The following is a 26,491-nucleotide window of genomic DNA, read 5'->3' as shown; positions in this document are numbered from 1 at the left end:
TCAACAACTCCTTATCTGACACCATGCCAGAAGTTTCTTATGTTTATGTTCTTTGGTGTGCTCTCTAGAAATGTGCCCAAATTTGCTGTTTATATTGAAACAGGTACACACACTACACACATACACATATGTATGTGACATTTTCTCTATTAGAATGAATAAATGAAATAATGTATGAAAAGATATGTCATAAAAAGCCAAATATGAGAATGTTGACATTATTGTTGCTATTATTATTACTTGCATTGGCCAGTTAAAAATTCAGCACTAAAACTTTTGGTCGATGTTGCAGCAAATAATTTCTTTTATGGAAATTGCTTTAAAATATGACCTTTACATTCTTATAATCCAAACTGCCTCTTTATTCTTATTTCATTCTAATAAATCTTTTAAAAAATCACAGCACACCGACTCACCAATCTTTGTGGGACATGTACTTTGCGGTGTATACTGTATGTGAAGTCCTTTTCATTCTGTGAAAAAACCACTTCTCCGTAGTACTCTGATGGGCTTGCACCTTACTGTAACTCCGACAAAGGTCCTGCCGAAAACAATTTAATTCTGACCTGAATTTGTAATGTTATTAATTACATTTTAAGCAAGTCAATTGCTTGTTTGTTTAACTGATTTCTTGTTATAAACTGATTATAGACCATTAATGTTCATTAATATACCAAATTAGATTTCACATCTTCTGCATTATACACTGGAAATGACACCAGTCCACACTTTGACGGGATCAGTTAAAAAGAATGCCTGTTGCAATCACACTCTCCTGTGTAATTTTGGAAGTAGATAACCACTCAAGAACAATTTATGAGCTTGCTAATTCTTTTTTTCTCTCTCCTTGCCTGTAGCGGTAATATACAGCTCTGATATGGAGAGCCCTCAGGAGTGTTGTCTAAATGAAATTCTTACAGTGGGGCAGAAAATAACTTATGAGAGGGATAACTTTGTTCCAGCATATGGTTTATGGACTTTTGCTTAACATCTGGGGAGAAGGAGTAGGGAATGTGGGGAGCTGGGAATTGGAGAAACACACTGAGAGAAGAGTAGGGAGAGAAACAATGTTTATTTCCCATTTTGAAAAATAGCATCTCAGCTCAGTAGAATCAAACTTGAACTAACGGACTCACACGAAATCTTTGACAAAGAAAGCTCTCTCAATATATACATTTGTTGAATGCCTGAAAGAGTGGGTGCCACCTATTGATATGGATTGAAATCAGAAGGAAAAAAAACAAAATTACATTTATACTGTTAGTCCATTTGGGCTGCTTTAACAGAACACCATAGACTGAGTGGCTTATAAACATCAAACATTTGTTTCTGATAGTCCTGGAGGCTGGGAAGTCCAAGATGAAGATGCTGCAGGGCTTCCCTGGTGGTGCAGTAGTTGAGAGTCCGCCTGCCGATGCAGGGGACGCGGATTCATGCCCCGGTCCAGGAAGATCCCACATGTCACGGAGTGGCTGGGCCTGTGAGCCATGGCTGCTGAGCCTGTGCATCGGAGCCTGTGTTCCTCAATGGGAGAGGCCACAACAGTGAGAGGCCCACGTACCGCAAAAAAAAAAAAAAAAAAAAAAGATGCTGCAGATTCGATGTCTTATGAAGGCCCTCTTCCTGGTTCACAGATGACTGTCTTATTGCTGTGTCCTCCCTTGGTGGAAGGGATAAGGAAGCTCTCTGGGGTCTGGGATCTCTTCTTATAAGGACACTGACTCTATTCATGAGGGCTCCACCCTTATGACCTAATCACCTCCCAAAGCTCTACCTCCAAATACCATCACATTGGGAATTAGGTTTCAACATATGAATTTGGAGGACACATTCAGTCTATAGCACATACTCATTTACTAGATGCTTATTATATACTATGAGCTACAGTCAAAGATGAATAGGCATCATTATAATATTTTCTATAAAAAGGAAAATATATCTTAAATATTGTTTTCTAGCAATCAGTTTTGGACTTCAAAGTTGTTCCAATTTGTCACCTAGTACTAGACATTTGTTTCAACCAACCTCCCAAATTAGATATTTTGGTTGTTTCAACTTTTACAAATAACACAGAGTAGCAACAACTAGCTGAAAAAAATAATTTAGCAAAATGAGAAAAGCTCTGCTCCCAATTTTGAAATAAATGACAAAAATGCTTAAATTCTGGACCCACAAATTGTTGCAAAACAATATTCTATAACAAAGTGATCAAACCTGGCAACAGTGACTGAGGATATTAATTTTGGACCAAATTATAGTGCAGACCGGCCTTATATTTGTCCAATTTATGAAGTTAAATTGCTTTTGATAGGTTGTTTTGGTCTAAATCACTAGTAGAGAGAGACTGGCAACAAATAATTGCAATATAATGTAATAAGTACACCCATTTAGGCTTATCCAAGATGCTAACACAGCAAAAAGGAGGAAGACTGGGAGAGGTTCATGGGTGACCTTTGAACTGGGCTTAGAAGAGTAGGCATTTCTATCTAAACCCAGTGAACAATGCAGAGAAAAATACTCCAAAATGTCTTTAAGTAAGTAAAAAAAAACCAGGATTCTATGCTGATGAGTATTATTAACCTAATCGGGTCAGTGTTTTTTTAAAAAATCTAAGTTCTCTCTTGGAAGACCATTTAGCTTTCATCATTTTTATGTTCCACTAAGTAGGGTATAAAACTAGGCTGATGTATTTGGGTTGGCAGATAAAGATTTAGAAAAGTGCTACTACCAGTCATGTGAAAATTTGGAGTTAAGATCAATTGTGATCCAAAGCAGGGTGACCAAAGGTTAATCACTGACATCTAAAACGATCATTTTGATGGCCATACCTTCTTCAGGTTTTATTTTAGGCTTATCTGTCCTATTTTCTGAGAAAAAGCACTTCATGGACTCACAGATTTCCTTCTCTGAAGTCTATTCTTTGACTGAAAGCACTTGTTAAACTTTTTGGATCTTTCACAGATGGGCAAATGTGGCTTCTCACCAGCAAGTTCATCACTGAGATATGAAGGCTCAAAAATATGTTCAATATTTTTGCTCTGCAGCTCAGGGAGGACTCATGGATCCTTGCAATCAAGGTTCTCAATCTGCTAGTTTCTAGCAGCTGGTAGCCTTAAGGCTTGTCTTTTCAATGAAGACCTCTCAAGCTAAGCAGAGGTTCCAAACGGTGAGTCTAGCTATAGCTACTTTTGTGACGTTTACCTGTTTCCTCTCATATCTATTCCCTGAACTTCCTCAGCTTGGCTCTGCATCTCAGGGAACTACATTTCCCAGACTTCTTTGCTCTGTTTTCCTGGTAGTCTTGACCAATGGAAGCATTGGTAGAAGACTGTAAGGTAGGGGAAAGGAAGAAGCCAGTGTATTTCTCTTATTCATTGTGCTTCTTAGTGGTGTCTCTAGCAGTTGCTGTATCACCTTCATGATTCTAGCTCCTCTTGGATTATTCCTTCCCTCTGTGGTCTCAGTTTCTGCTGTGAGTCCTCCACTGTCGATCTAGCTCATGCTCCAATCACTTCTGATCACTGGTAACATCACCTCCACCTTGTGTCTCTCCCGCTTCTGCCCCAGATAGTGGCATACTGCAGTTGCTAATTGCTGAATTTCCATCAGAATTCACCATCCACTGTTTGGCGTCTCAGCTCTTCTATCACCGATGTAACTAATTCTTTGTGTTAAATTTCTTCTTTCTGAGACTGAGTGGTTTCTGTTTCCCTGGCTGATATACCACTTGTAATAATTACAAAGCTAATGACCAAAAAAGAAACTGGAGGAATTCTCAATTTAGACAAATCTGTTCACAGTGTGATGCCTGCTCCTGAGAATCTAGGAATCTTGGTATCGTAACCATTAGAATCACAGAAGAAAGGTTTCTCCAACTTTCTTTGAGACGTGGGGCATGTCGGTAGTTTAAATAAAGGTCTCAGGGCAGTTCCTAATATGTACTGGGGAGCTGCCAGGTAACCTCTGTCCAGTGGAGTAGTAATTGGCACTTGGTCTTGAATTTTCCTCTCAGGAGATAAAACTACAATCTCGTTGCCAAATAGATTTTTTTTTCTTGCTTCTAGCTTTTTATAGAAATATCATGGGCAAAAAATGTAATATAGCATATTTTTGCAGGGTCGGGACGTATGTACGTCTCATTTTTCCCTTTACACCTTTTACTCCAAAATAGAATAAAAATTTATTTTAGAGAGTATTCAAGACTCATTTTAAGCAGAATAGCCTGTACAGTTTTAATCAATAGATAAAGACCCTGGAGGAGTCTTTGCTCTTGCTCGGACATGCTGAATCTCCTATTTAAAGAATGAGCTGTGTACATGAGCCAAGAATGCTTTTTGGTTTGGCAGCCTTTATCTGATCTTTGGGAGAGGTTAAAAGCCCAGATACACAATGTGGAAATGTTGAAACTTCTCCTTTATGCAATCATCATTATATGAGGAGGGGGAAAGAAGAAAACCATCTATTGTATACCTTTTTTTAAACAGAAAAATAAATCCAAGATCTTGTGAAGATTCATTATTTTTATTTACGTTTTAATCATGGTTTTGACATATTATATGGTTTTTATCTAGCGTTTAAAGAAATCCTGTATATTGACTTGTAATAATGACAGAAGTCACTTTCAGATTTTCAGGGACCGATTAATCTGAGAGCCCTTGTTTTTCTCCCTCTCTGTTATTTGCTCATTTATATTAGCACTTCCACTAGAAGTTAGAGACAAGAAGATAAGGTGGATGAGAGTGAAAATTCTAATCAGTCATTTTTGTCACCGTTAGAATGGTTGAAGAAAGGCCAGCTTGGGAAAAGGAAGCTGAACTTATTAGGAAGAAAATTACAATGTAATTATTAATGGATTTGCTTGAGTCCTAAAATCCTTGGTCCTATTACTAGAGAGGATTACAAAAAGGCTGCAGTAACTACAGAGGAGTCCTTTCTCCTTTACATCACTGACAGGGCCCCTCGTGTGTTTCATTGACCAGAAGAAGCCAGTCTCAGATGTGTGAGCAGCCTTTATCTATGATGGCTCAAATGAACAAACAACCCCTCATCCCCCCAAAACAAAATAAACAAACAAGCCTAACCCTAATGGTGAGAGAGTCTCTGGTGTGTCTGTTGACCTTGCCAGCGGTGTGTAGTCCAGAAGCAGTTAAAATGCAGGAATACAGCTTGGACTCCTGTGGGTTTTCCCTGAGACAATTGATATATTTGGAACATACTAAAAGATAAGAAAATTGTCCTATTTTTGGTGAGTTTGCTTTTGCAAGTACAGTGAATAAAATTTTCTAATGACAGCTTATAATTAGGTATCTCACAGTTAAGGTAAACACTAGATTACCCACTAAAAATAGAATTTGCATTCAGTTTTGGAGATAGAAATACCACTTTGAGTTAGTAGGGCCTAGCAGAGGCTGTATTCTGTTGCAGTCAAACTTAAGATGAAAATTCTGTTTATACTTTTTTGAAGAAAAGTTTGAGACTTTTTCTTCATTCTTAGCACTTTGTTCACTCTTTACCAGATGCTCTCTGAGCACCTGTTAGTGCAGGATGGGTGCAACCAGACTGAAAACAAATATATGCCAGATGCCATGTTGTCTTATATTTATATTAATTAATAAGCCATGGCACCTTCCTTTTAAAATTTTATGTATTTTTGCATATTTGCCCTTTTTCTAGTCTTTAGCTCTGTGCAGACAAGAAGCAAGTGTAACTTGCTCTCTGCTGAATCCCTAGGACCTAGGATAGTGTCTGATACACTCTGGGTGCATAATAAACATTTGTGGAATGAATGAATGAGTAAACATATAGTGACACTGGGGTGTGATGCATGTGAATAGGAGGCTGCATAAAGTCCTTTGGAGAGTCAGAAGAAGCAAGAACAAATTGGGGGAAGAGAGAGGCAGACAGGTCACAAACATGTAAACTGAGACTTAAAGGAAGAGTAGAAGACAGACAGGGAGGGCCATTTCAGGTAGAGTCCAGAAAAGTGAAAGTCAGCAAGGGTGTGGCTGCGGGAGGGAGGGGAACCGTGTGACTTTGTCAGGCAGAATCTGGGGGCGGAACTGCAAGCCCCTCTTCAGGAGTGAAGAGTCTTCTGTCACCGGGGGCGGGAGCAGGGGCGGGAGCGGGGGCGGGGTAGGGGGTGGGAAGTACCAGAGGAAAGGCAAGGGTCACTCTCACCTAATGCGAGTCTCCACTGCTGTGGAAACTAAGGGTTTGTTTGTTTGTTTGTTTTGGAGGAGGGGGACAGGTAAGGGGACTCTCAATCAAAACCACTTTATGCATTCTTCTTTGGATATGATTATTTTAAGTCACTATAAGTGCTTTTCAAACATGTAAGCTGATTTTGGAAGCAACGCTGGCTCCCTCAGAAGTTATTTCATCCATCTTTCCTAGTTCATAAAATTGAATTTGTTGGTTTCCAAAGCTACTCTGGGATGAAAACAAAACTATACTTCAATTTTAAAAGCAGTTCTTAGCTTGCAGTCACTGTTTTACTTTCATGGGATTATTTGAATATACCAGTGACCCAATTGATAGTAATGCTCTTACCAGAGCAGCAATCAGGTGGGTTGAACCCTATTTCTTTTCTTCTACAAATGTTAAAAGAAAACCTCTTGTTCTTCAATAAAAAATATGTGGAAAAGTCTTCAATTACTGCATCATACTAGTGTGAAGAAAGAACTGGATATTTCTGTTCTCATGTCAGAAAATAAGAGCTAAACTCTGACCTTGGAAGATGAGCAATAATATGTGTTTGAAGCAGTCTGACTGAAGGACAGCATCCAAAAAAGCCTAGGGTATTTGGTTGGCAATGGCAAGCAAAATAACAGCAAATGTGTTCTCATAACAAAATGAGCTGGAGGCTTCCCAAGGTAGAGAGATGATTCTTTCTAGCTCTTTCTTACAGAGCTAGAAATAGGGGCTGGGATTCAGGGACTGAAGGCATAATCCTGCCAGGTATAGAGCTAAGAACATGTATGTATATTAGCTATTTTAGTCCTCACGATGTAGGTGTTATTATTCCCATTTTACAGATGAGAAAACGAAGGTTTTGATGTCTTATAATTTGGGCGTGGTGGCCTCTAGTCCATGGATGGAACATTCCTGGCTTGTGTACTGCTGTTTCCTGCTCCAGCATCCACAACAGACAACACTGAAGGCACAGCCTAGCTGCTCCACCTAGGCTGATCACTCCTCTCATTTTACAGATGAGGAAACTGAGATGTAAAGACTTCAAGGGCTTGTTCCAAATCACGCGGGAAGTTAATAATAGAGCCACGTTTGGAACTCAGTTGTCTTCTCAGTGAAGTCTGCTTCCCATTGGCCCAACTGTACCTACTTTCTACCCCTTCTCTACTGTAGCATCATATAGAGAAAAGAGACTAGAGGGATTTTAGTTTAATAGTGGCATTTAAAACATATAGAATTTTGCAACTCCTTGCTAAGACTACATTAAATCACAAAGTTATAAATCTGGAAATAGCAGATAGCAGTGTGAATAGCAGTGAAATTTACTTAGGATTTATTTAACTAGTGAGGTTAAAGTATTGTATTGACTGGCAGGGTGGTGATGAGGTTTTTCACAAAGAAGGAAGAGACTCAGTCTGCTTCTCCTTCTGTCACTTACTAAAATAGAGGCCTTGGGTCCCAAGAAGCCAAAGCTGTCACGTCCATGAAATGGGACCAATAGCACTGTGTTTGCCTTAAGAAGTTGATACGGTGACCTCCCATCCTGGTTCTAAGCAGTGATTCAAAGCTATGTGTTTCTACTTTCCACCAACAACTCTAAAAATTGAAAGTCAGGAACAAAGTTCTTCAAGATTCTGTGAATGAGAATCATCACTTATTTCTCCTAAAAGAGTTAAAAAACAGAACAAAATAAAACAAACAAAACAAAGAGCTCTCAGGTGTTAGTCATTTTCTGGAAAATGCTATTTGAAAATCAGTACATTTTATGGCCCTTTTTGTAGAATTATGAATTAATATGTGTTCACAGCCTAAGGCCAAAATATCCCAGGATGCGGAAAAGTTGCTATGCATCTATGACTGTGCTCTCTAAGCTTTCATGGTAATTTGCATTCGCTGGGGAATCAAATGGATCTGTAACACAAAATTACATTAATTTATTAGTAAGTAACAGCATGTCTTAAGGAGATTCAAAGTGATCATAAGTCCAAAAATCTTTGGTGATTAGCATTGCAATGAATGTAAAAACGCGGCAGGGGTGGGGGGGCATAGGTGGGTGTGGGTGGAAATGAAGGTCCTTTTCAGAGGTCATTTCCAAGAACATCTTATATATTTACATGGCACGTGGCCAAACTAGGAATTCTGTGTAGTCTGTGCAAGTGACAGTCATGTTAAAATTCAACAAGAAGAAACAGTTTAAGAACTGACTTTAAAAGCAGCTATTGGGAGAAGAAAGCAAATGAAACAAAGGAGTGATTGAAGTTAATACTTTTAAGATTACCTCAATAAGAAAAGAGTTGTTTAAAAATCCAATGTAAATCTGTTTCTTAAAGATTTAGGTGTACGGCTTAGTGTTCAGAAATGCTTTTGTGAAAGGATGAATCTACGTTTTCCAAAATGATCCAAATTATGTTTCAAGTTGTTGTTGTGCTTAAACCTTGAAGTAGAAACAAAAATTCAGAAAAAGGTACATATGCTTGTCATGACTTGCTAATTAATTCATGATTTCTTCTGCTATCTCAGGACTTCCACCTACCTATAACTTAAAACTGTGGCTCTTGACTTTAGTATGCATAGGAATAACAGAAAGAGCTCATTAAACATGGATATTCCAGACCACCCCCCAATTTTGATTTGCTCAATTTAGGGTAATGCTCTGGAATCTGTATTTTAACAAGACCTAGAAGAGGTTCTGATACAGGTGAACTGTAGCCCACACCTTGAGAAATACAGCCTTAGACCAATTTCCAAGGGTGAACTCTGAGTTTACACCTTTATGTTGGAGTGGCTGGTTGGATATAACATATGCTCTCATATATTGTTCTTTCTTATGAGCATAAATCTTACCAAATCCCTGTGTCTGGTAGCACAGAGCCAGGACAGAAAAGAGTTCCTGACCTTGGGAAAATTCCCCAATTTCCTCATATTTAAAATAAGAGAGTTGGACTAAATGCTGTCTAGACTCCTATGTAGTTCTAATAGTTTATGTGCATATCTGATGCCTGGCAAATATTTTGTAAGGATTATGACTCATGTGTTGGCCAATGTAGACGGAATGAGCCAGGAAAAAACAGAGATCAGTCTCTGGGTCATTAAATCAGTTAAAAAGATGAAATAAGATTTCCCCTCAGCCCCAACCTAAGGAGCTAGAAGGTCAATTAGATAATGAACTCTGTGCTTAAATTAAAAAAGATCTATGTTGTTTTTCTAAAAATTTAAGCAACTGTCTACATATAATTATCAGAAATTAGATGTATTGATTGCCAAGTTGCCATCACTGTGTGGATGGTTGACAATTAGTATGAATAAAAATCATGCTTAGAATCTTTTTAAATAATCCTGTCACCAACAGAGTAAACACAACCAACGTCATTTGTGTTACAAATAATTGAATTCAGAAGGTTCCCATTTGACTAACTCTACGTTAAGTGAAAAACCAATTTCTTTGCTTCATGCTATTGAAATAGTTTTTTTTTATATGATATAGGGACTGTGAGATTAAGTTACAGAAAACAATAGTAGGCTATTCAAACAGAAACACTGAAAAAACTCAGTATTAAAGAAATCATGACTTAACAATTTTTTTGGTGTGTATTTTACACAAGGCCATACATGGTACCTTAATGATATAAATGGAGTAAAAAAAAACCTGTTGGTTGAGGGTTGATTCCAGTCATAAATACCAATTTACTCTATATTTCCCTAAAACTGCTATATGTAGCAATAAAAAAATTACCCATTCTTACGATTATTTATTTAAAACAACAGCATGTTATGTAATACTGGTACTTAATATTTGTAAAAAATGTACTGCTTTTAAGACATTTGCAAATAGCTGTAGCAAAGCCTATGAATATAAGGTAGAATCTCATTCATTCATTCATCTGTTAACCAAACATTCAATGTGTACTACCAAGTGTGAGATGCCACTCTAGGCACTGGACATGGCAGGGAGAGAAAGCCCCAATAAAGTAACTTTCTGTTTGCCTGGGGCTTAAATTCTAAGAAGTTAGACATACAACAGACACTTAAGGAAACATATATGTTATATAACTAATGTTAAATAGAAAGTAAAATAGAGACAGGGGCAAAGGGTGATGGGGAATTTTATATTGATTTGTCAAGAAAGCCACTCTGATAAGGTGCCAACTGAGCAGAGGCCTGAATAAGGTGAGGAATGAGCCAGAAAAACATCTAGGAAAGAGAGTTCCAGGCAGAGAGAACAGCAACTCAAATGTCTGAAACATTTTAAAAAGTACCACCTGAATTTGAAAAACCTACGCTTTAAAAAAAATATTGTAGGCTCTCTTGTAGCTTAAGTTGTCTCTTTTCTACTAAGCCTCTTTGACTACTCAAATCCTAGTGACCTCCTGCCTGCCTGACCATCTACAGCAGAATTAACTTCTCATTTAACACAACGAAATGCTGTTTTGTTTTGTTTTGCTTCAGCGGTGGTGGTGGTGGGGGAGTTTGATCTCCTCAATTGGACTGTAAACTTAAGAGCAAGGACCATACTCTTTATGTTATTTCTAATGCCAACTCCCTGCCTCTACCCTACCTGCCCTGGTGTTCACCATATTTTAGATTCTTAATAAAACTGTTTGATTAACTAAAGATGGTTATGCAACATTATTTGCAATTTAAAGTTTTTAATGGGAAATATTTCCTCATCACAGTTCTCCGGGTGTGGTACGGAATCACTGTTAGGATCTAATATTTCCATTTGCAACTGTACACACCCATCCCAACATATTCAAAAGCTTCCTTAAAAGGAAAAAAAAATGAGGAGATATATTAAAAGGCTTTATTTACAATAGAGAAATTTTACAAATATAGTTTTTAAAAATTATGTGTCGAGCTATCATTTCCCATAACATTAGAGATTTATATAAAGTTGGAAATGACAGAATGGATTTAAGTACAAATCAAAAACAATCAATGGAAAGAACTGGTAGCACATATGAAGGCATCATGACAAACATCACTGAGTTCTGTAAACTGCCATACAACTTATATATGTAATATTAATTGCACGACGTATCCCAAAACAAATGCAGAAACACAAAATTAAGTGCTATTTTAATTATTCACCTTTTGGGATGTGAAAACATATGTAAACTTAATTGCACCGTTTTTGCTGAAAATGAATGAAAGACAGCATTTACCTAAGGACTTCAGTTGTTTAAAATAATTAATGCAAAATATAACTTTAATTAAATTACATCACCATAATATTAATCTCTTATCTTGTTTACATTTTTGGTGTTTTGGGTTTTGTTAAAATATCCACGTTCTAGAATTGAAATACCTTTGTTCTTGCCACTGGCGGAGCAACACACAGTAAAATCTTCTTGCCTATTTATTCCAGAATACAAAAGGTACGTCATAGTGCAGTGTGTACATACAACCTGATTTTTATATCCTATCTGCTGCAGAAATACCTATCAGCTTGTGCTCTTTCAAATCAGATTGAAAAGCAATGAAAATAAATTAATTTAAATTGCTAGTCCAAGGACATTCATGTGAAAATTATAATCTAAATACATATGGCCCAATTTTAACAAGAATCTTCTATATTTTGCCTTTAAGTCCTGGGAATAGCAATCATGACGTACTAAGGGATCTTTTTCACTTACTAATTTTATTGATTTAATGTTTGAATGAATAATATTGAAAAAGGGCAGATCACACAAGGTGGTCCTTTCAGACAAAGGAAATCTTTTGAAACACTTTCAAAAGCTGAAATAGCTAAAACAACTAAGTCTATTGAGATCTAAGAAAATAATTGTCTTAAAAAGTATTAGGTTGAATCACATGAAATTGCTGATACTGTAGTTGAAAATGCAGGTGGTCAAAATCTTTGTACCTCATTATATGCATCATCCTATTAGTCCTTTCACGGGAATATATATAAAATATGAACAAATATGATAAGAAAACACAAGGTGTCACCAGATCTATTTTTGGGAAAGCCATTCAAATCTCAAAAAATGCTTTGAAGAGTCATATAATCATAATTATTTTGATCTGCTACAGGATCGTAGGGGATTGGGAGTGTCCATTCCTATATATTACTTCTAAGCAGAAATCGCTATGTTGAATTTAACCAGACAAAATACACTACATCCTAATTTGGCCTAAAAGTTTATTAGATTTTCCTCAATTGACCATGAATAGATACACTGGCAAAAATTCTTTCAGAGTTAAATCCTGCTTTCATAAACTGAAATGAAATAATTTACTACATTTGAGAAAGGGCTCTTTTCAAATCTGAAAAACCTGAACAAAATGTAATGGTTTCTTTTTTTCGAGAAAAAAGAATTAAAGATGAAATGCAAACAAAAAACCATATGAAATACTCACCCTCTCTTCAGAGAGAGCCCCAATTTCTTCATATATTCAGATAAAAGCAAAAGCTAACACACTAAAAGTTATACAATTTCCCTTCAAAAAATATAATTCGGTAACAGCAGAGCTCTGAAAAACTGGGAAGCTCACTTCACTGTGTGGTAAAGAATGGAAGAAATTAACCAGTACATGATCCAGAGATGACACAGGGCATTTAAAATAAACCCTGAGAACTAATTCCCAAATTAGGAAACACTAATATAAGTAACCAACAAAAAGATACCATGGATCCAATGAAATGAGGTCAAGAGGAGATGATCCTTTTGGGATGACATCCTAATTTGGATTAAAATGTGAGTAAAGTATTTTAGAAGACATTCTATCAAATAATGATAGACCTGCATAAGGAGGCTTGTCACAGTTATAAGATCTGTCTCTGGTGGATAGACAAACCAGATTAACACGAAATTGAAAAGGAAAAAGCTTTTTTATTATTTAATTTATTATTATGGCTTTTTGCAACATGGCAAAACATTACAGCTTAAAGCAGACATCATCTCCTCATAGAGGAGGAAAAAGTTTTGCAGTCAAATCAAAATTGTAATTAAGAGGTCATTGGTATACCATTCTATTCAGTTTAATAAAAATGATACTACACCTTCATGAACTCCAGAGATAAAAGATTACTTAAAACAAACAAACAAACAAAAAACCATGTGATTCACTGAATGAATAATAAAGGCTACAGTAAGGAATTTAGGTCCATCTATGCCTATGATAATAAACATAAAAGACTGCAAAACAATTTTAAAACTTAGAATAATCACAGACCTACTAATAAAAATTCATCATATGCCTGATCACCAGAAAAAGAATTATTAAGGTATGCAGTGAAGGGAATGGAGGAGAGTAAAATATAAAATGTCTTTTTATTTCTCATTGACTTCAACTTTCTTTATATTCCTAGAGAGTACAGGGAGAAGATGTGCCTCTGTATTGAAGATCCAGTGTTCCAGTGGAAGTAGATCATCATCAGAAAATATTAAGTACAAATATCTGGAGAGAGAAACATGGGTATGTGAGGCCTGAGAGACCCTGTCAGCCAGTGAAACCACAAAGAGACAGAAAAAAAACACATCAATGTCTCCATTCATCTTATGGGAGAATCATGGACAACCGTGAAGTATAGCAAAACCTTAAGGGGTATACTCATTAATGCCGAAAAAAGAAGCTGCTCTGTGCTTTGGTCCCCATGTACAAGAACCATACAGAGCAGTCCCAAGTCGTCGAACTTACATGATGATGAAAACACACCTGCAATTACTGCTATGCATGTAGAATGGCATTCGGAAGCAGTCATGCTTGATGTTATTTGAATGTGTTCATGATAAAGACAACTAGAAAGGATCTCTTCAGCTATCTTAGTCACATACATCCAGAATAATTTTTACTTACTTTAGTGTTTCTGCCAGGAAGAAACTCTGCTGCACGTCATCATAGCTCTCCTTGTGGAAGTAAACATCCCTGAGGCCTGAATAGCCTCCTTTCACTCTGCAGTGTTTCTCCAAGGCCTAAATCACAAAGAGGGGGGAAAAAATGGTCACATGCCAGTAAACTGATGGTCACAAACTTTTACCATTAGATTGTCACATTTAAATAAAATAAGGATTCAAATGGAATGATAGATTGCAATAGTTTCAGGTGAAAATTTAAAAAACCATAACATGTAAATGCAAATAAAGTATGAAAAGTTAAAGGACATATGGATGGTATATCTCATCTAAGTGGAAACACTTCTACATTTAGTTCTGGAATTTCAGTGATTTTTACCATTTCTTTTTATGGTCTAGAGCAGGATGCATCAAACTACAGACCACAAGCTATATCCAGCCTGCTTTTTGTTTTTGTAAGTAAAGTATTATTGAACCACAGTCACACTCACTTGTTTACATATTGTGTGTGACTGTTTTTTCACTACAATGGCAGAGTTGAGTAAATGCATAGGGTCCCCAAGCCCAATTCTCTCTGGCCCTCACAGAAAAAGTTTGCTGACCCCTGGTCTAGAGAGATTGTTCATGTCAACTGGGATTCTAAACCGCTGGTTGAGAAAGTGTACTGGACCAAAAACAGCTGCTACTATCATCAGAATATCTTATTTTAAAACAATTGATTGTGGAGTACTGAGTGATATTGGTGACTGACAGATATAAAAGAGAAAATGGAAAGCAGTGAAAAAAACATGGCTGGTATCTATTTCTGACATACATTTTTCTTTTCTTTAGTCCGAGATGGAAGAAAGATGGGATGAAACCACTGGTAACTATGAAGAGAGAAATGAGCCTACATTTCTATAGCTGCCTGACTACAACGAGTACTACAGTCAGAGATGGGAAAAGACATGGGTTGGGCAGTGTGGGAACGAAAATTTAGGTAACACCTAAAATAACTTGCCTTCCATTCTGTCAGCTGCTGCTAACCTGACTGCTCTTTGTATTTGGAAATTACATTGGTTTGCTTTGCTGGTTCCCAGGCATAGTCACCTCCAGGAAAGTTATTTTCTATTCACCACATCCTATTAATTCTAATAACTAAATGGTCAAATAAAGGTTTCCACTGTATACAAACTGTCATTGGAAATCTGGTTCTAATTCATAGAATGTGGACAAAAATAATAAAGTGTAAGCCTAAGCCCCTTAAAATTTTTAATGAGATAAGGAAAACATAGGAAACATGAAAAAAATGTTACTCAGGTTCTCATGTCATTATTCATTTATTTTTCAGTTTTCTTTCTACAGATCACAGCCCTGTTCCTCTTCTTTTATGTGCATAATTACATCATATTTTCCTCCCATTTAGCTCAACTACCAAGATACGGTATAGATCTTGCCATGTTAGTTGAGAAAAATCTTCATTGGCTAGAAAAGGGCTTTGGAGGAAAGCATGGCTCTAAGCATGCAGAGCCCAGAAAACGTGAGATGGAAGGCAAAGGCAGGGAGCAGGAATGTGGTGCTGAGCGCTCAGCTTCCATCTGCAGACACTGATAATGAGGATATTGATTCTGCACCCTAGGGCTGGAGGGCAGAGGGAGAGAGCACGGGGCCCAGAGGAGAAGCATTTAATTACCAGGTGAAAGAAAATCTAACTGGCAGGCTATGTGAATAAAAAACACCCATCTCCTGGTTTGGTACTGTTTAAAAGGCCCGGGGAATATAAGAACAATTAACTTAAAAAAAACCTTCAATTATATTCTTAGTTTCAGACAGAGAGCTAAGTGAGGGAAAAGCCTGAAGAAAGGAACTTTCAGGTCCTATTATATTTTTCCTTCCTTCTTTTTTTTTTTTTTTGTGGTACACGGGCCTCTCCCTGCTGTGGCCTCTCCTGTTGTGGAGCACAGGCTCCGGACGCGCAGGCTCAGCGGCCATGGCTCACGGGCCCAGCTGCTCCGCGGCATGTGGGATCTTCCCGGACCGGGGCACGAACCCGTGTCCCCTGCATCGGCAGGCGGACTCTCAACCACTGCACCACCAGGGAAGCCCTTTCCTTCCTTCTTTTTTGATAACAGTTCTTTTTGATAAAAAGTCAAATACCGGCTACATGGAGTAGGCCAAAAATTATTTGTAAAAAAGGAAACAAAAAACCAAGATTTAGAAGAAATGGGTGAATTTGTTATTACTGAACATAATGAAATCCTATTTCTAGACATCTCCTTAAAAAAAAGATTTTATCCACAGAAGTTTTTCTTGGTTTGCCCCTTGAAGTTTTTTGGTAATAAAGAAATAAGCTAAAGAGAGGACCAGGCATGATAAACAGCTAACCCTCCCTCCTATAGAAATTTCTATAAGCTCCTTCTTTTATCATAGAAAAAAGAGTTGTTTTGGGGGTAGTCACTGCCCAAACGTTTTTCATCTTTTCAGTTCACCTCCACTCATTCTTTTTCTCCCCCAATCCTGATGTGGTGAACCAGAGTAGTCAAGAAGACAATCTAACGTTTTAGAGGTGGGGGCCGAATCCCAGCTCCAGACTCCCTAGCTGCAGCCTCAGTTTCCTGGACCCAGGAAGCATGCCTTTTCTCAACATGAGGTTGTCCTGAGAATAAAACTCAAGACTAGTCCAGAAGATGGCAGAGGAGTAAGACGTGGAGATCACCTTCCTCCCCACAAATACATCAAAGATACACCTACACATGGAACAACCCCTACAGAACACCTACTGAACAGTGGCAGAAGACCTCAGACCTCCCCGAAGTCAAGAAACTCCCCACGTACCTGGGTAGGGCAAAAGAAAAAGAGACAAAAGAATAGGGATGGGACCTGCACCTCTGGGAGGGAGCTGTGAACGAGGAAAGGTTTCTACACACTAGGAAGCCCCTTCGCGGGTGGAGATAGGGGTTGGCTGGGCGGAAGCTTCGGAGCCACGGAGGAGAGCACAGCAACAGGGGTGCGGAGGGCAAAGCGGAGAGATTCCCGCACAGAGGATCGGTGCCGACCGGCACTCACCAGCCCGAGAGTCTTGTCTGCTCACCCACCGGGGCGGGCGGGGCTGGGAGCTGAGGCTCGGGCTTCGGAGGTCAGATCCCAGGGAGAGGACTGGGGTTGGCGGCGTGAACACAGCCTGAAGGGGGCTAGTGCGCCACAGCTAGGCAGGAGGGAGTCCAGGAAAAAGTCTGGAACTGCCTAAGAGGCAAGAGACCATTGTTTTGGGGTGTGTGAGGAGAGGGGATTCGTTCCCTGTCTGCCCACAGAAGGCAGAGCACCGCCTAAACAAGCTCCAGAGACGGGCACGAGCCACAGCTATCAACTCGGACACCAGAGATGGGCTTAAATGCTAATGCGGCTGCTGAAGCCACCAAGAAGCCTGTGTGCAAGCACAGGTCACTATCCACACTTCCCTTCCCAGGAGCCTGTGCAGCCCGCCCCTGCCAGGGTCCTGTGATCCAGGGACAACTTCCCTGGGAGAACACACTGTGTGCCTCAGGCTGTTGCAACGTCATGTCGGCCTCTGCCACCGCAGGCTCGCCCCGCATTCCGTACTCCTCCCTCACCCCGGCCTGAGTGAGCCAGAGCCCAGTAATCAGCCGCTGCTTTAACCCCGTCCTGTCTGAGAAAAGAACAGACGCATGAGGGCAACCTGCACAGAGAGGCGGGGCCAAACCCAAAGCTGAACCCCAGGAGCTGTGCGAACAAACAAGAGAAAGGGAAATCTCTCCCAGCAGCCTCAGGAGGAGCAGATTAAATCTCCACAATCAACTTGAGGTATCCTGCATCTGTGGAATACCTGAATAGACAACGAATGAACCCAAAATTGAGGTGGTGGACTTTGGGAGCAACTGTAGACTTGGGGTTTGCTGTCTGCGACTGACTTGTTTCTGATTTTTATGTTTATCTTAGTATAGTTTTTAGTGCTTGTTATTGGTGTATTTGTTTATTGGTTTGGTTGCTCTCTCTTTTTTTTTACTTAATTTTTTTATTTTAATAATTAAAAATACATTTTTATTTTAATTATTTTATTTTATTTATTATTATTATTACTTTCTTTCTTTTTTCCCCTCCCTTTTCTTCTGAGCCATGTGGCTAACAGGGTCTTGGTGCTCTGGCTGGGTGTCAGGCCTGAGCCTCTGAGGTGGGAGAGACAAGTTCAGGACACTGGACCACCAGAGATCTCCAGGCCCCACATAATATCAATCGGCGAGAGCTCTCCCAGGGATCTCCGTCTCAATGCTAAGACCCAGTTCTACCCAATGGCCAGCAAGCTCCAGTGCTGGATGCCCCATGCCAAATAACTAGCAAGAGAGGAATACAAACCCACTCATTAGCAGAGAGGCTGCCTAAAATCATAATAAGGTCACAGACACGCCAAAACACACCACTGGATGCAGCCCTGCTACCAGAAAGACAAGATCCAGCCCCACCCACCAGAACATAGGTGCCAGTCCCCTCTACCAGGAAGCCTACACAACCCACTGAAGCAACCTCACCCACTGGGGGCAGACACCAAAAACACCAGGAAATATGAAAATGCAGCCTGTGAAAAGGAGACCCCAAACACATCAAGTTAAGCAAAACGGGAAGAAAGAGAAATATGCAGCAGATGAATGAGCAAGGTAAAAACTCACCATACCAAACAAATGAAGAGGACATAGGCAGTCTACCTGAAAAAGAATTCAGAGTAATGATAGTAAAGATGATCCAAAATCTTGGAAACAGAATGGAGGAAATACAAGAAACGTTTAACAAGGACCTAGAAGAAATAAAGAGCAAACAAACAATGATGAACAACACAATAAATGAAATTTAAAATTCTCTAGAAGGAATTAATGGCACAATAACTGAGGCAGAAGAATGGATAAGTGACCTGGAAGATAAAATAGTGGAAATAACTATTGCAGAGCAGAATAAAGACAAAAGGATTGAGGACAGTCTCAGAGACCTCTGGGACAACATTAAACACACCAACATTCAAATTATAGTGGTCCCAGAAGAAGAGAAGAAGAAAGGGACTGAGAAAATATTTGAAGAGATTATAGTTGAAAAATTCCCTAATATGGGAAAGGAAATAGTCAATCGAGTCCAGGAAGTGCAGAGAGTCCCATACAGGATAAATCCAAGGAGAAACACACCAAGACACAAATTAATCAAACTATCAAAAATTAAATCCAAAGAAAAAATATTAAAAGCAGCAAGGGAAAAGCAACAAATAACATACAAGGGAATCTCCATAAGGTTAACAGCTGATCTTTAAGCAGAAACTCTGCAAGCAAGAAGGGCATGGCAGGACATATTTAAAGTGATGAAAGGGAAGAACCTACAACCAAGAGTACTCTACCCAGCAAGGATCTCATTCAGATTCCAGGGAGAAATTAAAACCTTTACAGATAAGCAAAAGATAAGAGAATTCAGCAGCACCAAACCAGCTTTACAAGAAATGCTAAAGGAACTTCTCTAGGCAGGAAACACAAGAGAAGGAAAAGACCTACAAAAACAAAACCCAAACAATTAAGAAAATGGTAATAGGAACATACATATTGATAACTACCTTAAATGTAAATGAATTAAATGCTCCAACCACAAGACACAGACTGGCTGAATGGATACAAGTTTTAGCCACAGCAATCAGAGAAGAAAAAGGAATCCAAATCGGAAAAGAAGAAGTAAAACTGTCACTGTTTGCAGATGACATGATACTATACATAGAGAATCCTAAAGATGCTACTGGAAAATTACTAGAGCTAATCAACGAATTTGGTAAAGTATCAGGATACAAAATTAATGCATGGAAATCTCTTGCCTTCCTATACACTAATGAAAAATCTGAAAGAGGAATTAAGGAAACACTCCCATTTACCACTGCAAGAAAAATAACAAAATACCTAGGAATAAACCTACCTAATGAGACAAAAGACCTGTATGCAGAAAACAATAAGACACTGATGAAAGAAATTAAAGATGATACAAACAGATGGAGAGATGTATATACCATGTTCTCAGATTGGAAGAATCAATATTGTGAAAATGACTATACTACCCAAACCAATCTACAGATTTGAGGCAATCCCTATCAGACTACCAATGGCATTTTTCACAGAACTAGAACAAAAAATTGCAAAATTTGTATGGAAACACAAAAGACCCTGAATAGCCAAAGCAATATTGGGAAGGAAAAACGGAGCTGGAGGAATCAGGCTCCCTGACTTCAGACTATACTACAAAGCTACAGTAATCAAGACAGTATGGTACTGGCACAAAAACAGAAATATAGATCAATGGAACAGGATAAAAAGCCCAGAGATAAACCCATGCACATATGGTCACCTTATTTTTGATAAAGGAGGAAAGAATATACAATGGAGAAAAGACAGCCTCTTCTACAAGTGGTGCTGGGAAAACTGGACAGCTACATGTAAAAGAATGAAATTAGAACACTCCCTAACACCATACCCCAAAATAAACTCAAAACCGATTAAAGACCTAAATGTAAGGTCAGACAGTATAAAACTCTTAGAGGAAAACATAGACAGAACACTCTCTGACATAAATCACAGTAAGATTCTTTGACCCACCTCCTAGAGAAATGGAAATAAAAACAAAAATAAACAAATGGGACCTAATGAAACTTAAAAGCTTTTGCACAGCAATGGAAACCATAAGCAAGACGAGAAGACAACCCTTAGAATGAGAGAAAATATTTGCAAATGAAGCAACTGACAAAGGATTAATCTCCAAAATATACAAGCAGCTCATGCAGCTCAATATCAAAAAAACAAACAACCTAATCCAAACGTGGGCAGAAGACCTAAATAGGCATTTCTCCAAAGAAGATATACAGATTGCCAACAAACACATGAAAGGATGCTCAACATCACTAATCATTAAAGAAATGCAAATCAAAACTATAAGGAGGTATCACCTCACACCAGTCAGAATGGCCATCATTAAAAAATCTAGAAACAATAAATGCTGGAGAGGGTGTGAGAAAAGGGAACTCTCTTGCACTGTTGGTGGGAATGTAAATTGATACAGCCACTATGGAGGACAGTATGGAGGTTCCTTAAAAAACTAAAAATAGAACTACCATATGACCCAGCAATCCCACTACTGGGCATATACTCTGAGAAAACCATAATTCAAAAAGAGTCATGTACCACAATGTTCACTGCAGCACTATTTACAATAGCCAGGACATGGAAGCAACCTAAGTGTCCATCGACAGATGAATGGATAAAGAAGATGTGGCACATACATACAATGGAATATTACTCAGCCATAAAAAGAAATGAAATTGAGTTATTTGCAGTGAGGTAGATGGACCTAGAGTCTGTCCTACAGAGTGAAGTAAGTCAGAAAGAGAAAAACAAATACCGTATGCTACTACATATGTATGGAATCTAAAAAAAAAAAAAAAGGTTCTGATGAACCTAGGGGCAGGACAGGAATAAAGATGCAGACATAGAGAATGGACTTGAGGACACGGGGAGGGGGAAGGGTAAGCTAGGACGAAGTGAGAGAGTAGCATTGACATATACACACTACCAAATGTAAAATAGATAGCTAGTGGGAAGCAGCTCCATGGCACGGGGCGATCAGTTTGGTGCTTTGTGACCACCTAGAGGGGTGGGATAAGGAGGATGGGAAGGAGATGCAAGAGGGTGGAGATATGGGGATATATGTATACATACAGCTGATTCACTTTGCTATACAGCAGAAACTAACACAAGATTGTAAAGCAATTATACTCCAATAAAAATGTTTAAAAAAAAACGAATAGGGGCTTCCCTGGTGGCGCAGTGGTTGAGAGTCCGCCTGCCGATGCAGGGGACACGGGTTCGTGCCCCTGTCCCGGAAGATCCCACATGCCGCGGAGCGGCTGGGCCCGCGAGCCATGGCCGCGGAGCCTGTGTGTCCGGAGCCTGTGCTCCGCAACGGGAGAGGCCACAGCAGTGAGAGGCCCGCGTACAGCAAAAAAAAAAAAAAAAAAAAAAAAAAAAAACGAATAAAACTCAAGATGAAGACACACTTAGCACAGTGACAGGGGCCTTTCAGATGTTTAGAGAGGCCTAGCTATTTTTATTTTTTGAGGCTTTTGGTAAGTTAAAAAGAAAAAAGGGGGGGGATGCTGAAGAGGCATTTTTAACTTTCAAAAAATGAAAAACCTTCATGTCACATCTAAATTTTAAGGCTTTAGGGATGTGAAGCTGGGGACAAGCAGCTCTCCTGGGCCCCCCGTAATAGGCCCTGGTTTTACAGTTTTTCCACAGTGGAAGTGGCTATGTAACCAGGCTGCTTAGTCTGATCAGAACATCATTTCACCACAATCTGTTCTTGGGGCTCTCAGCCTCTGGGCAAGAGTTCCTCTAAAAACAGAGCATGAGACAAGGATTGGATGCAGGGAGATTTGGGGGGAGGTGATATCAGGAAGTGAGCGAGTGAGTGGGGAGAGTGAAACAAGGAAGGGAGAAGGGCCAGTGAAATACACATTGAGCAGGTCACTGCTGTGTGCACGCGGGGGCTTGCTCCCACTGGAAACCCTCTAAGGAACCATCTAGAATGCATCTCAGAATTATTCTTCAGAGGAGCAAGACTGGATAGTTATCCATCAACTCTAAAACCTCACTGGCTGAGGGACTGCCCCTGGGGCTGTAGACTCTCCCAGGTTTCCCAGACCACAGCCAGCTGCCTGTGAAGGGGCCCTGAGTCAGCACAGTTGACAAGACTGGGTGCTGGAAGTCATGCTGCCCGTGGGCCAGGGTGCTGCCTACTGCAGCTGTAGCTGAGACATAGGGTGGGCTGAGGAGATGGGACACAGGAAAAAAGGAAAAAAAGGGCTGCCATAGGTTCTAAGTCTATGATCTTCATGCTTTACAAAAGGCCAAGAGTCCCTAGCACTTCTCCCTCCCCACTACACCTCAAGTTCTAACAGAAGTTATTGATACTACTGGCAAAAACAAAGGGAATTCCTGTGTTGTGACAAGTTAACAATTTGACATCATATGCTACTCTAAAAGGGGTTAATAGATAAAAATCCTAACACGTCAAACCAACCTTATTACCCTACAAACAAACAATGCACCTACCCACAAAGAACCAAGCAAATGGAATCCTCCTGCCCACATGACAGTATTTACTTACTTCTTCCACTTTTGATCAATTCTGTTATATATTTTTCACACTTTAACGTCTCTAAAATTGGCAATGTCATAATTTAATTGGTAGTGTTGTGCTTTCTTAATGGTATATAAAATGGTGTTTCTTATCAGTTATGGTGTTTTATATTTGATGAAATATGTTATTACTGGTATTTTCAATTTAAACTGATTTGCAAGGTGAGAATTAACCTTAATTTCTTTGCTGGCCTATTGAAGACCAAAATAATTCCCAATCACCAAGGCTTAGATGAACCTCAATTTTAATATACTTTTTTCAGAGGAAAAAACATAAACTTAAAGAAACTGAAATTACAACTGAGTAACCATAATTAGAAAATTATGCAAAAACAAAGAGGCCTAAAAAATTGCATTACTTAAAATGACTGACAACTGGTTATAAGACACACATTAGGGCCTCCCTGGTGGCGCAAGTGGTTGAGAGTCCGCCTGCCGATGCAGGGGATACGGGTTCGTGCCCCGGTCTGGGAGGATCCCATATGCCGCGGAGCGGCTGGGCCCGTGAGCCATGGCCGCTGAGCCTGCGCGTCCGGAGCCTGCGCGTCCGGAGCCTGTGCTCCGCAACGGGGGAGGCCACAACAGTGAGAGGCCCGCATACCGCAAAAAAAAAAAGACACACATTAAATGAAGAGGGTAATAAGCAAGACTCATCAATGGCTTCCTGAGATATCAGTTAAATTTTACATAAAGGCAATATTCATTTTAGATTTCCCGAGAGAAGTTACTCCTAATGGTTTTAAAAGACAGCTAACTTTCTAACAAAGAGTGTTGGACAATAAGTGAATGTAATTAAAGCATTTGCTTGTTCTTAACCCCTGAATATCCTCTCACTCCTTTTGGAATAATAGCTCTTAAAATTAGACGTTGTGGGCTTCTCTGGTGGCACAGTGGTTGGGAGTCCGCCTGCCGATGCAGGGGACGTGGGTTCGTGCCCCGGTCCGGAAGGATCCCACGTGCCACGGAGCGGCTGGGCCCATGAGCCATGGCCACTGAGTCTGCGCGTCTGGAGCCTGTGCTCTGCAACGGGAGAGGCCACAGCAGTGAGAGGCCGGCGTACCACAAAAAAAAAAAAAAAAAAAATAGACGTTGTTTGATGCGTATCCTGAAGGGCGCCTCTGCTGGCATTCAGCACACAAAGTGTTCAACAGATTAGTTTAGGAAGATGATACACCATATTCAGCAGGAAGAGACTCAAGAAGTGACAAAGACAATTCAAATAATACACTGGACAGATAGGAAGCTTATAGATATTCGGCGAATCCTGAGACTAGTATCGGAATATTCTTGTACAAAGTAGTTCTTCTGTAGGTACTTTCTAAAATTTAGCTCTAAGTAGCTAATTTACTCTAACTAAAAGCATATTTTATCATTTTCATGCCCAAAGACTAAAAGAAGCAATCACATAGTGGTTTCTTGAAACAGAGAGCAGGTTGGGGTAACTATTCCCAAGTTGCCCATAATCCTTTGTGGAATTAACTGATCACATTTTTTATAGTCATGAGAACTTAATTTTATTTATTTATTTATTTTTTGCGGTACGCGGGCCTCTCACTGTCATGGCCTTTCCCATTGCGGAGCACAGGCTCCGGACGCGCAGGCTCAGCGGCCATGGCTCACGGGCCTAGACATTCTGCAGCATGTGGGATCTTCCCAGACCGGGGCACGAACCCGTGTCCCCTCCATCGGCAGGCGGACTCTCAACCACTGCGCCACCAGGGGAGCCCAAGAACTTAATTTTATAATATCCCTTTCTAGATTTCTCCTTCAACACCAGAGTACGTATATTTATATCACTGTTACATAAAGCAAAGCTGAAGCCAGGGATATAGGATGACTTAACTGAAAACACTCAGTCGTGAATGGAAAGATGGCTGGTCAAAACTTTAAGCTTTAAAAATCATAGAAAAGTTGATATGCTGGATTTATAGGTATCACTGAACATTTTTTCCACAGACATTTTTCTATAAGAAACATAAGCAAACTAAAACGTCACCTCTACAGCTTCCCAGGCCCATTTCCTGTATTTTGGATCATGAGTCAGTCGCCACATGTACATGTAAGTCTCAACAACTTCTGGCCGTAGGATGTAGTATTTTTCATTTTGCCTCGTAGCAATGGCTTCAACACCGCCATCGAATCTGAAAGCTTCTGGTCCCAGTTTCACAACTAAAGGAGATGCAACGGAGGACAAGGGTTATTGTCCTAGACAGTGTTTAATGTCTATAACTTCAATGAAACTAGAAAGTACCTTACAACATTCAAGAGAGGTGCCAAAACAATCATTTTAAGGAATAATTATAAACACTGTATAATAAGCAATATTCAATATACCTTTATAATTTATTCATCGAAAAGAGTCCATTTTAGAAAATGGTAATGATCCCTTATTTTCTTTCATTTAACCACCATTTACTGAGCACCCACTGGGTAGGTGCAAAGCACCACCTTATTAGTGAGCTAGAAAATCAGTGGTTGAGAATTCTAAGTCATTATGTCTTGAAGGTTATTTAGTATTTGTACATCAAACTCCTATTTTTATAAGAAGGCCGCCAGAGTCATCATACATTTCATGGAGATTCTGGGAAGATTAATAATGGTTTATAACATAACAAGTTTCTTTTGTACTGGGACAGAGACTCTCACCCAATGTTATTTACCTAAAGCAGGGCCAATAAGGTAGACAGACTTAACCCTTTATGGCCTGGATTTTTGTTTCTTGGTAAACTAAAGGTAAATATTTTTATATAGAAGAGTAATGCCTCTTAAAGTAAAAATAGAAATTCCTTTAAGATATTAATCATGATCATCAAGTTTCATCAGGCATGGTGGATGTTCTTTTGATGGCAACAAATGGACAAAATGGACAAAGTTCCTTACAGAATGAAATAAAAAGCACGTGGATTGTGTATGAAGAGTAACAGGTACTCACATGTGCGATTGTAAGATTCATGACAGGTTCGGGCAATTTCAGCCCCGAGTTGAAGGTAGTGTTGGGTCAGGCCTTCAGGAGCATCATCTGCCCCGAGGGCAAACATGCCTCCCGCAAAGCAGGTCAGGTGGCCCATCTTGTGTTCCAGGAGGCCTCCTTTCCACTCTGCGATGTAAGTCAGTCCGTTACGTGACTTCCGGATCAAGTGAGTCTCAATTGCCTGAAAATAATACTTATTTTCAACATTTTATAATCTTTTCTCAGATTTATACCAAAAACACCACAACATTAAAAAAAGATAAAACATCACTCACGATTGATTTGAGTTTGTTACTACAAATAGAATTCGGCCTGAAATTTCATGTTATTGC

General features: G+C 39.4%; 1 protein-coding gene across 3 annotated transcripts in view; it reads right to left on the bottom strand.

Annotated features, from left to right (window-relative positions):
• Nucleotides 1-434: 434 nt before the first annotated feature.
• Nucleotides 435-26,491, bottom strand: part of MAN1A1 (mannosidase alpha class 1A member 1) — a 183,606-nt gene continuing 157,549 nt past the window's right edge. Inside the window, exons 9-12 of one of the 3 annotated variants that reach the window (XM_060114873.1) lie at nt 26,121-26,340; nt 25,185-25,357; nt 13,990-14,105; nt 435-541 (exon numbers count right to left, since the gene is read on the bottom strand). In XM_060114873.1, coding sequence (XP_059970856.1) covers nt 469-541; nt 13,990-14,105; nt 25,185-25,357; nt 26,121-26,340 — 582 coding nt within the window. In that variant the 3' untranslated portion in view covers nt 435-468. Of the gene's footprint in view, nt 542-11,021; nt 11,542-13,002; nt 13,591-13,989; nt 14,106-25,184; nt 25,358-26,120; nt 26,341-26,491 lie in introns of those variants that run through there. The other 2 variants (XM_060114871.1, XM_060114870.1) reach the window with 2 other exon arrangements.

This window comes from Mesoplodon densirostris, chromosome 12, assembly GCF_025265405.1.
Source record: "Mesoplodon densirostris isolate mMesDen1 chromosome 12, mMesDen1 primary haplotype, whole genome shotgun sequence".
In the NCBI taxonomy this organism is placed as follows: Eukaryota; Metazoa; Chordata; class Mammalia; order Artiodactyla; family Ziphiidae; genus Mesoplodon; species Mesoplodon densirostris.
Note: the sequence above shows the minus strand (reverse complement) of the source record. Positions and strands in the feature narration are given on the sequence as shown.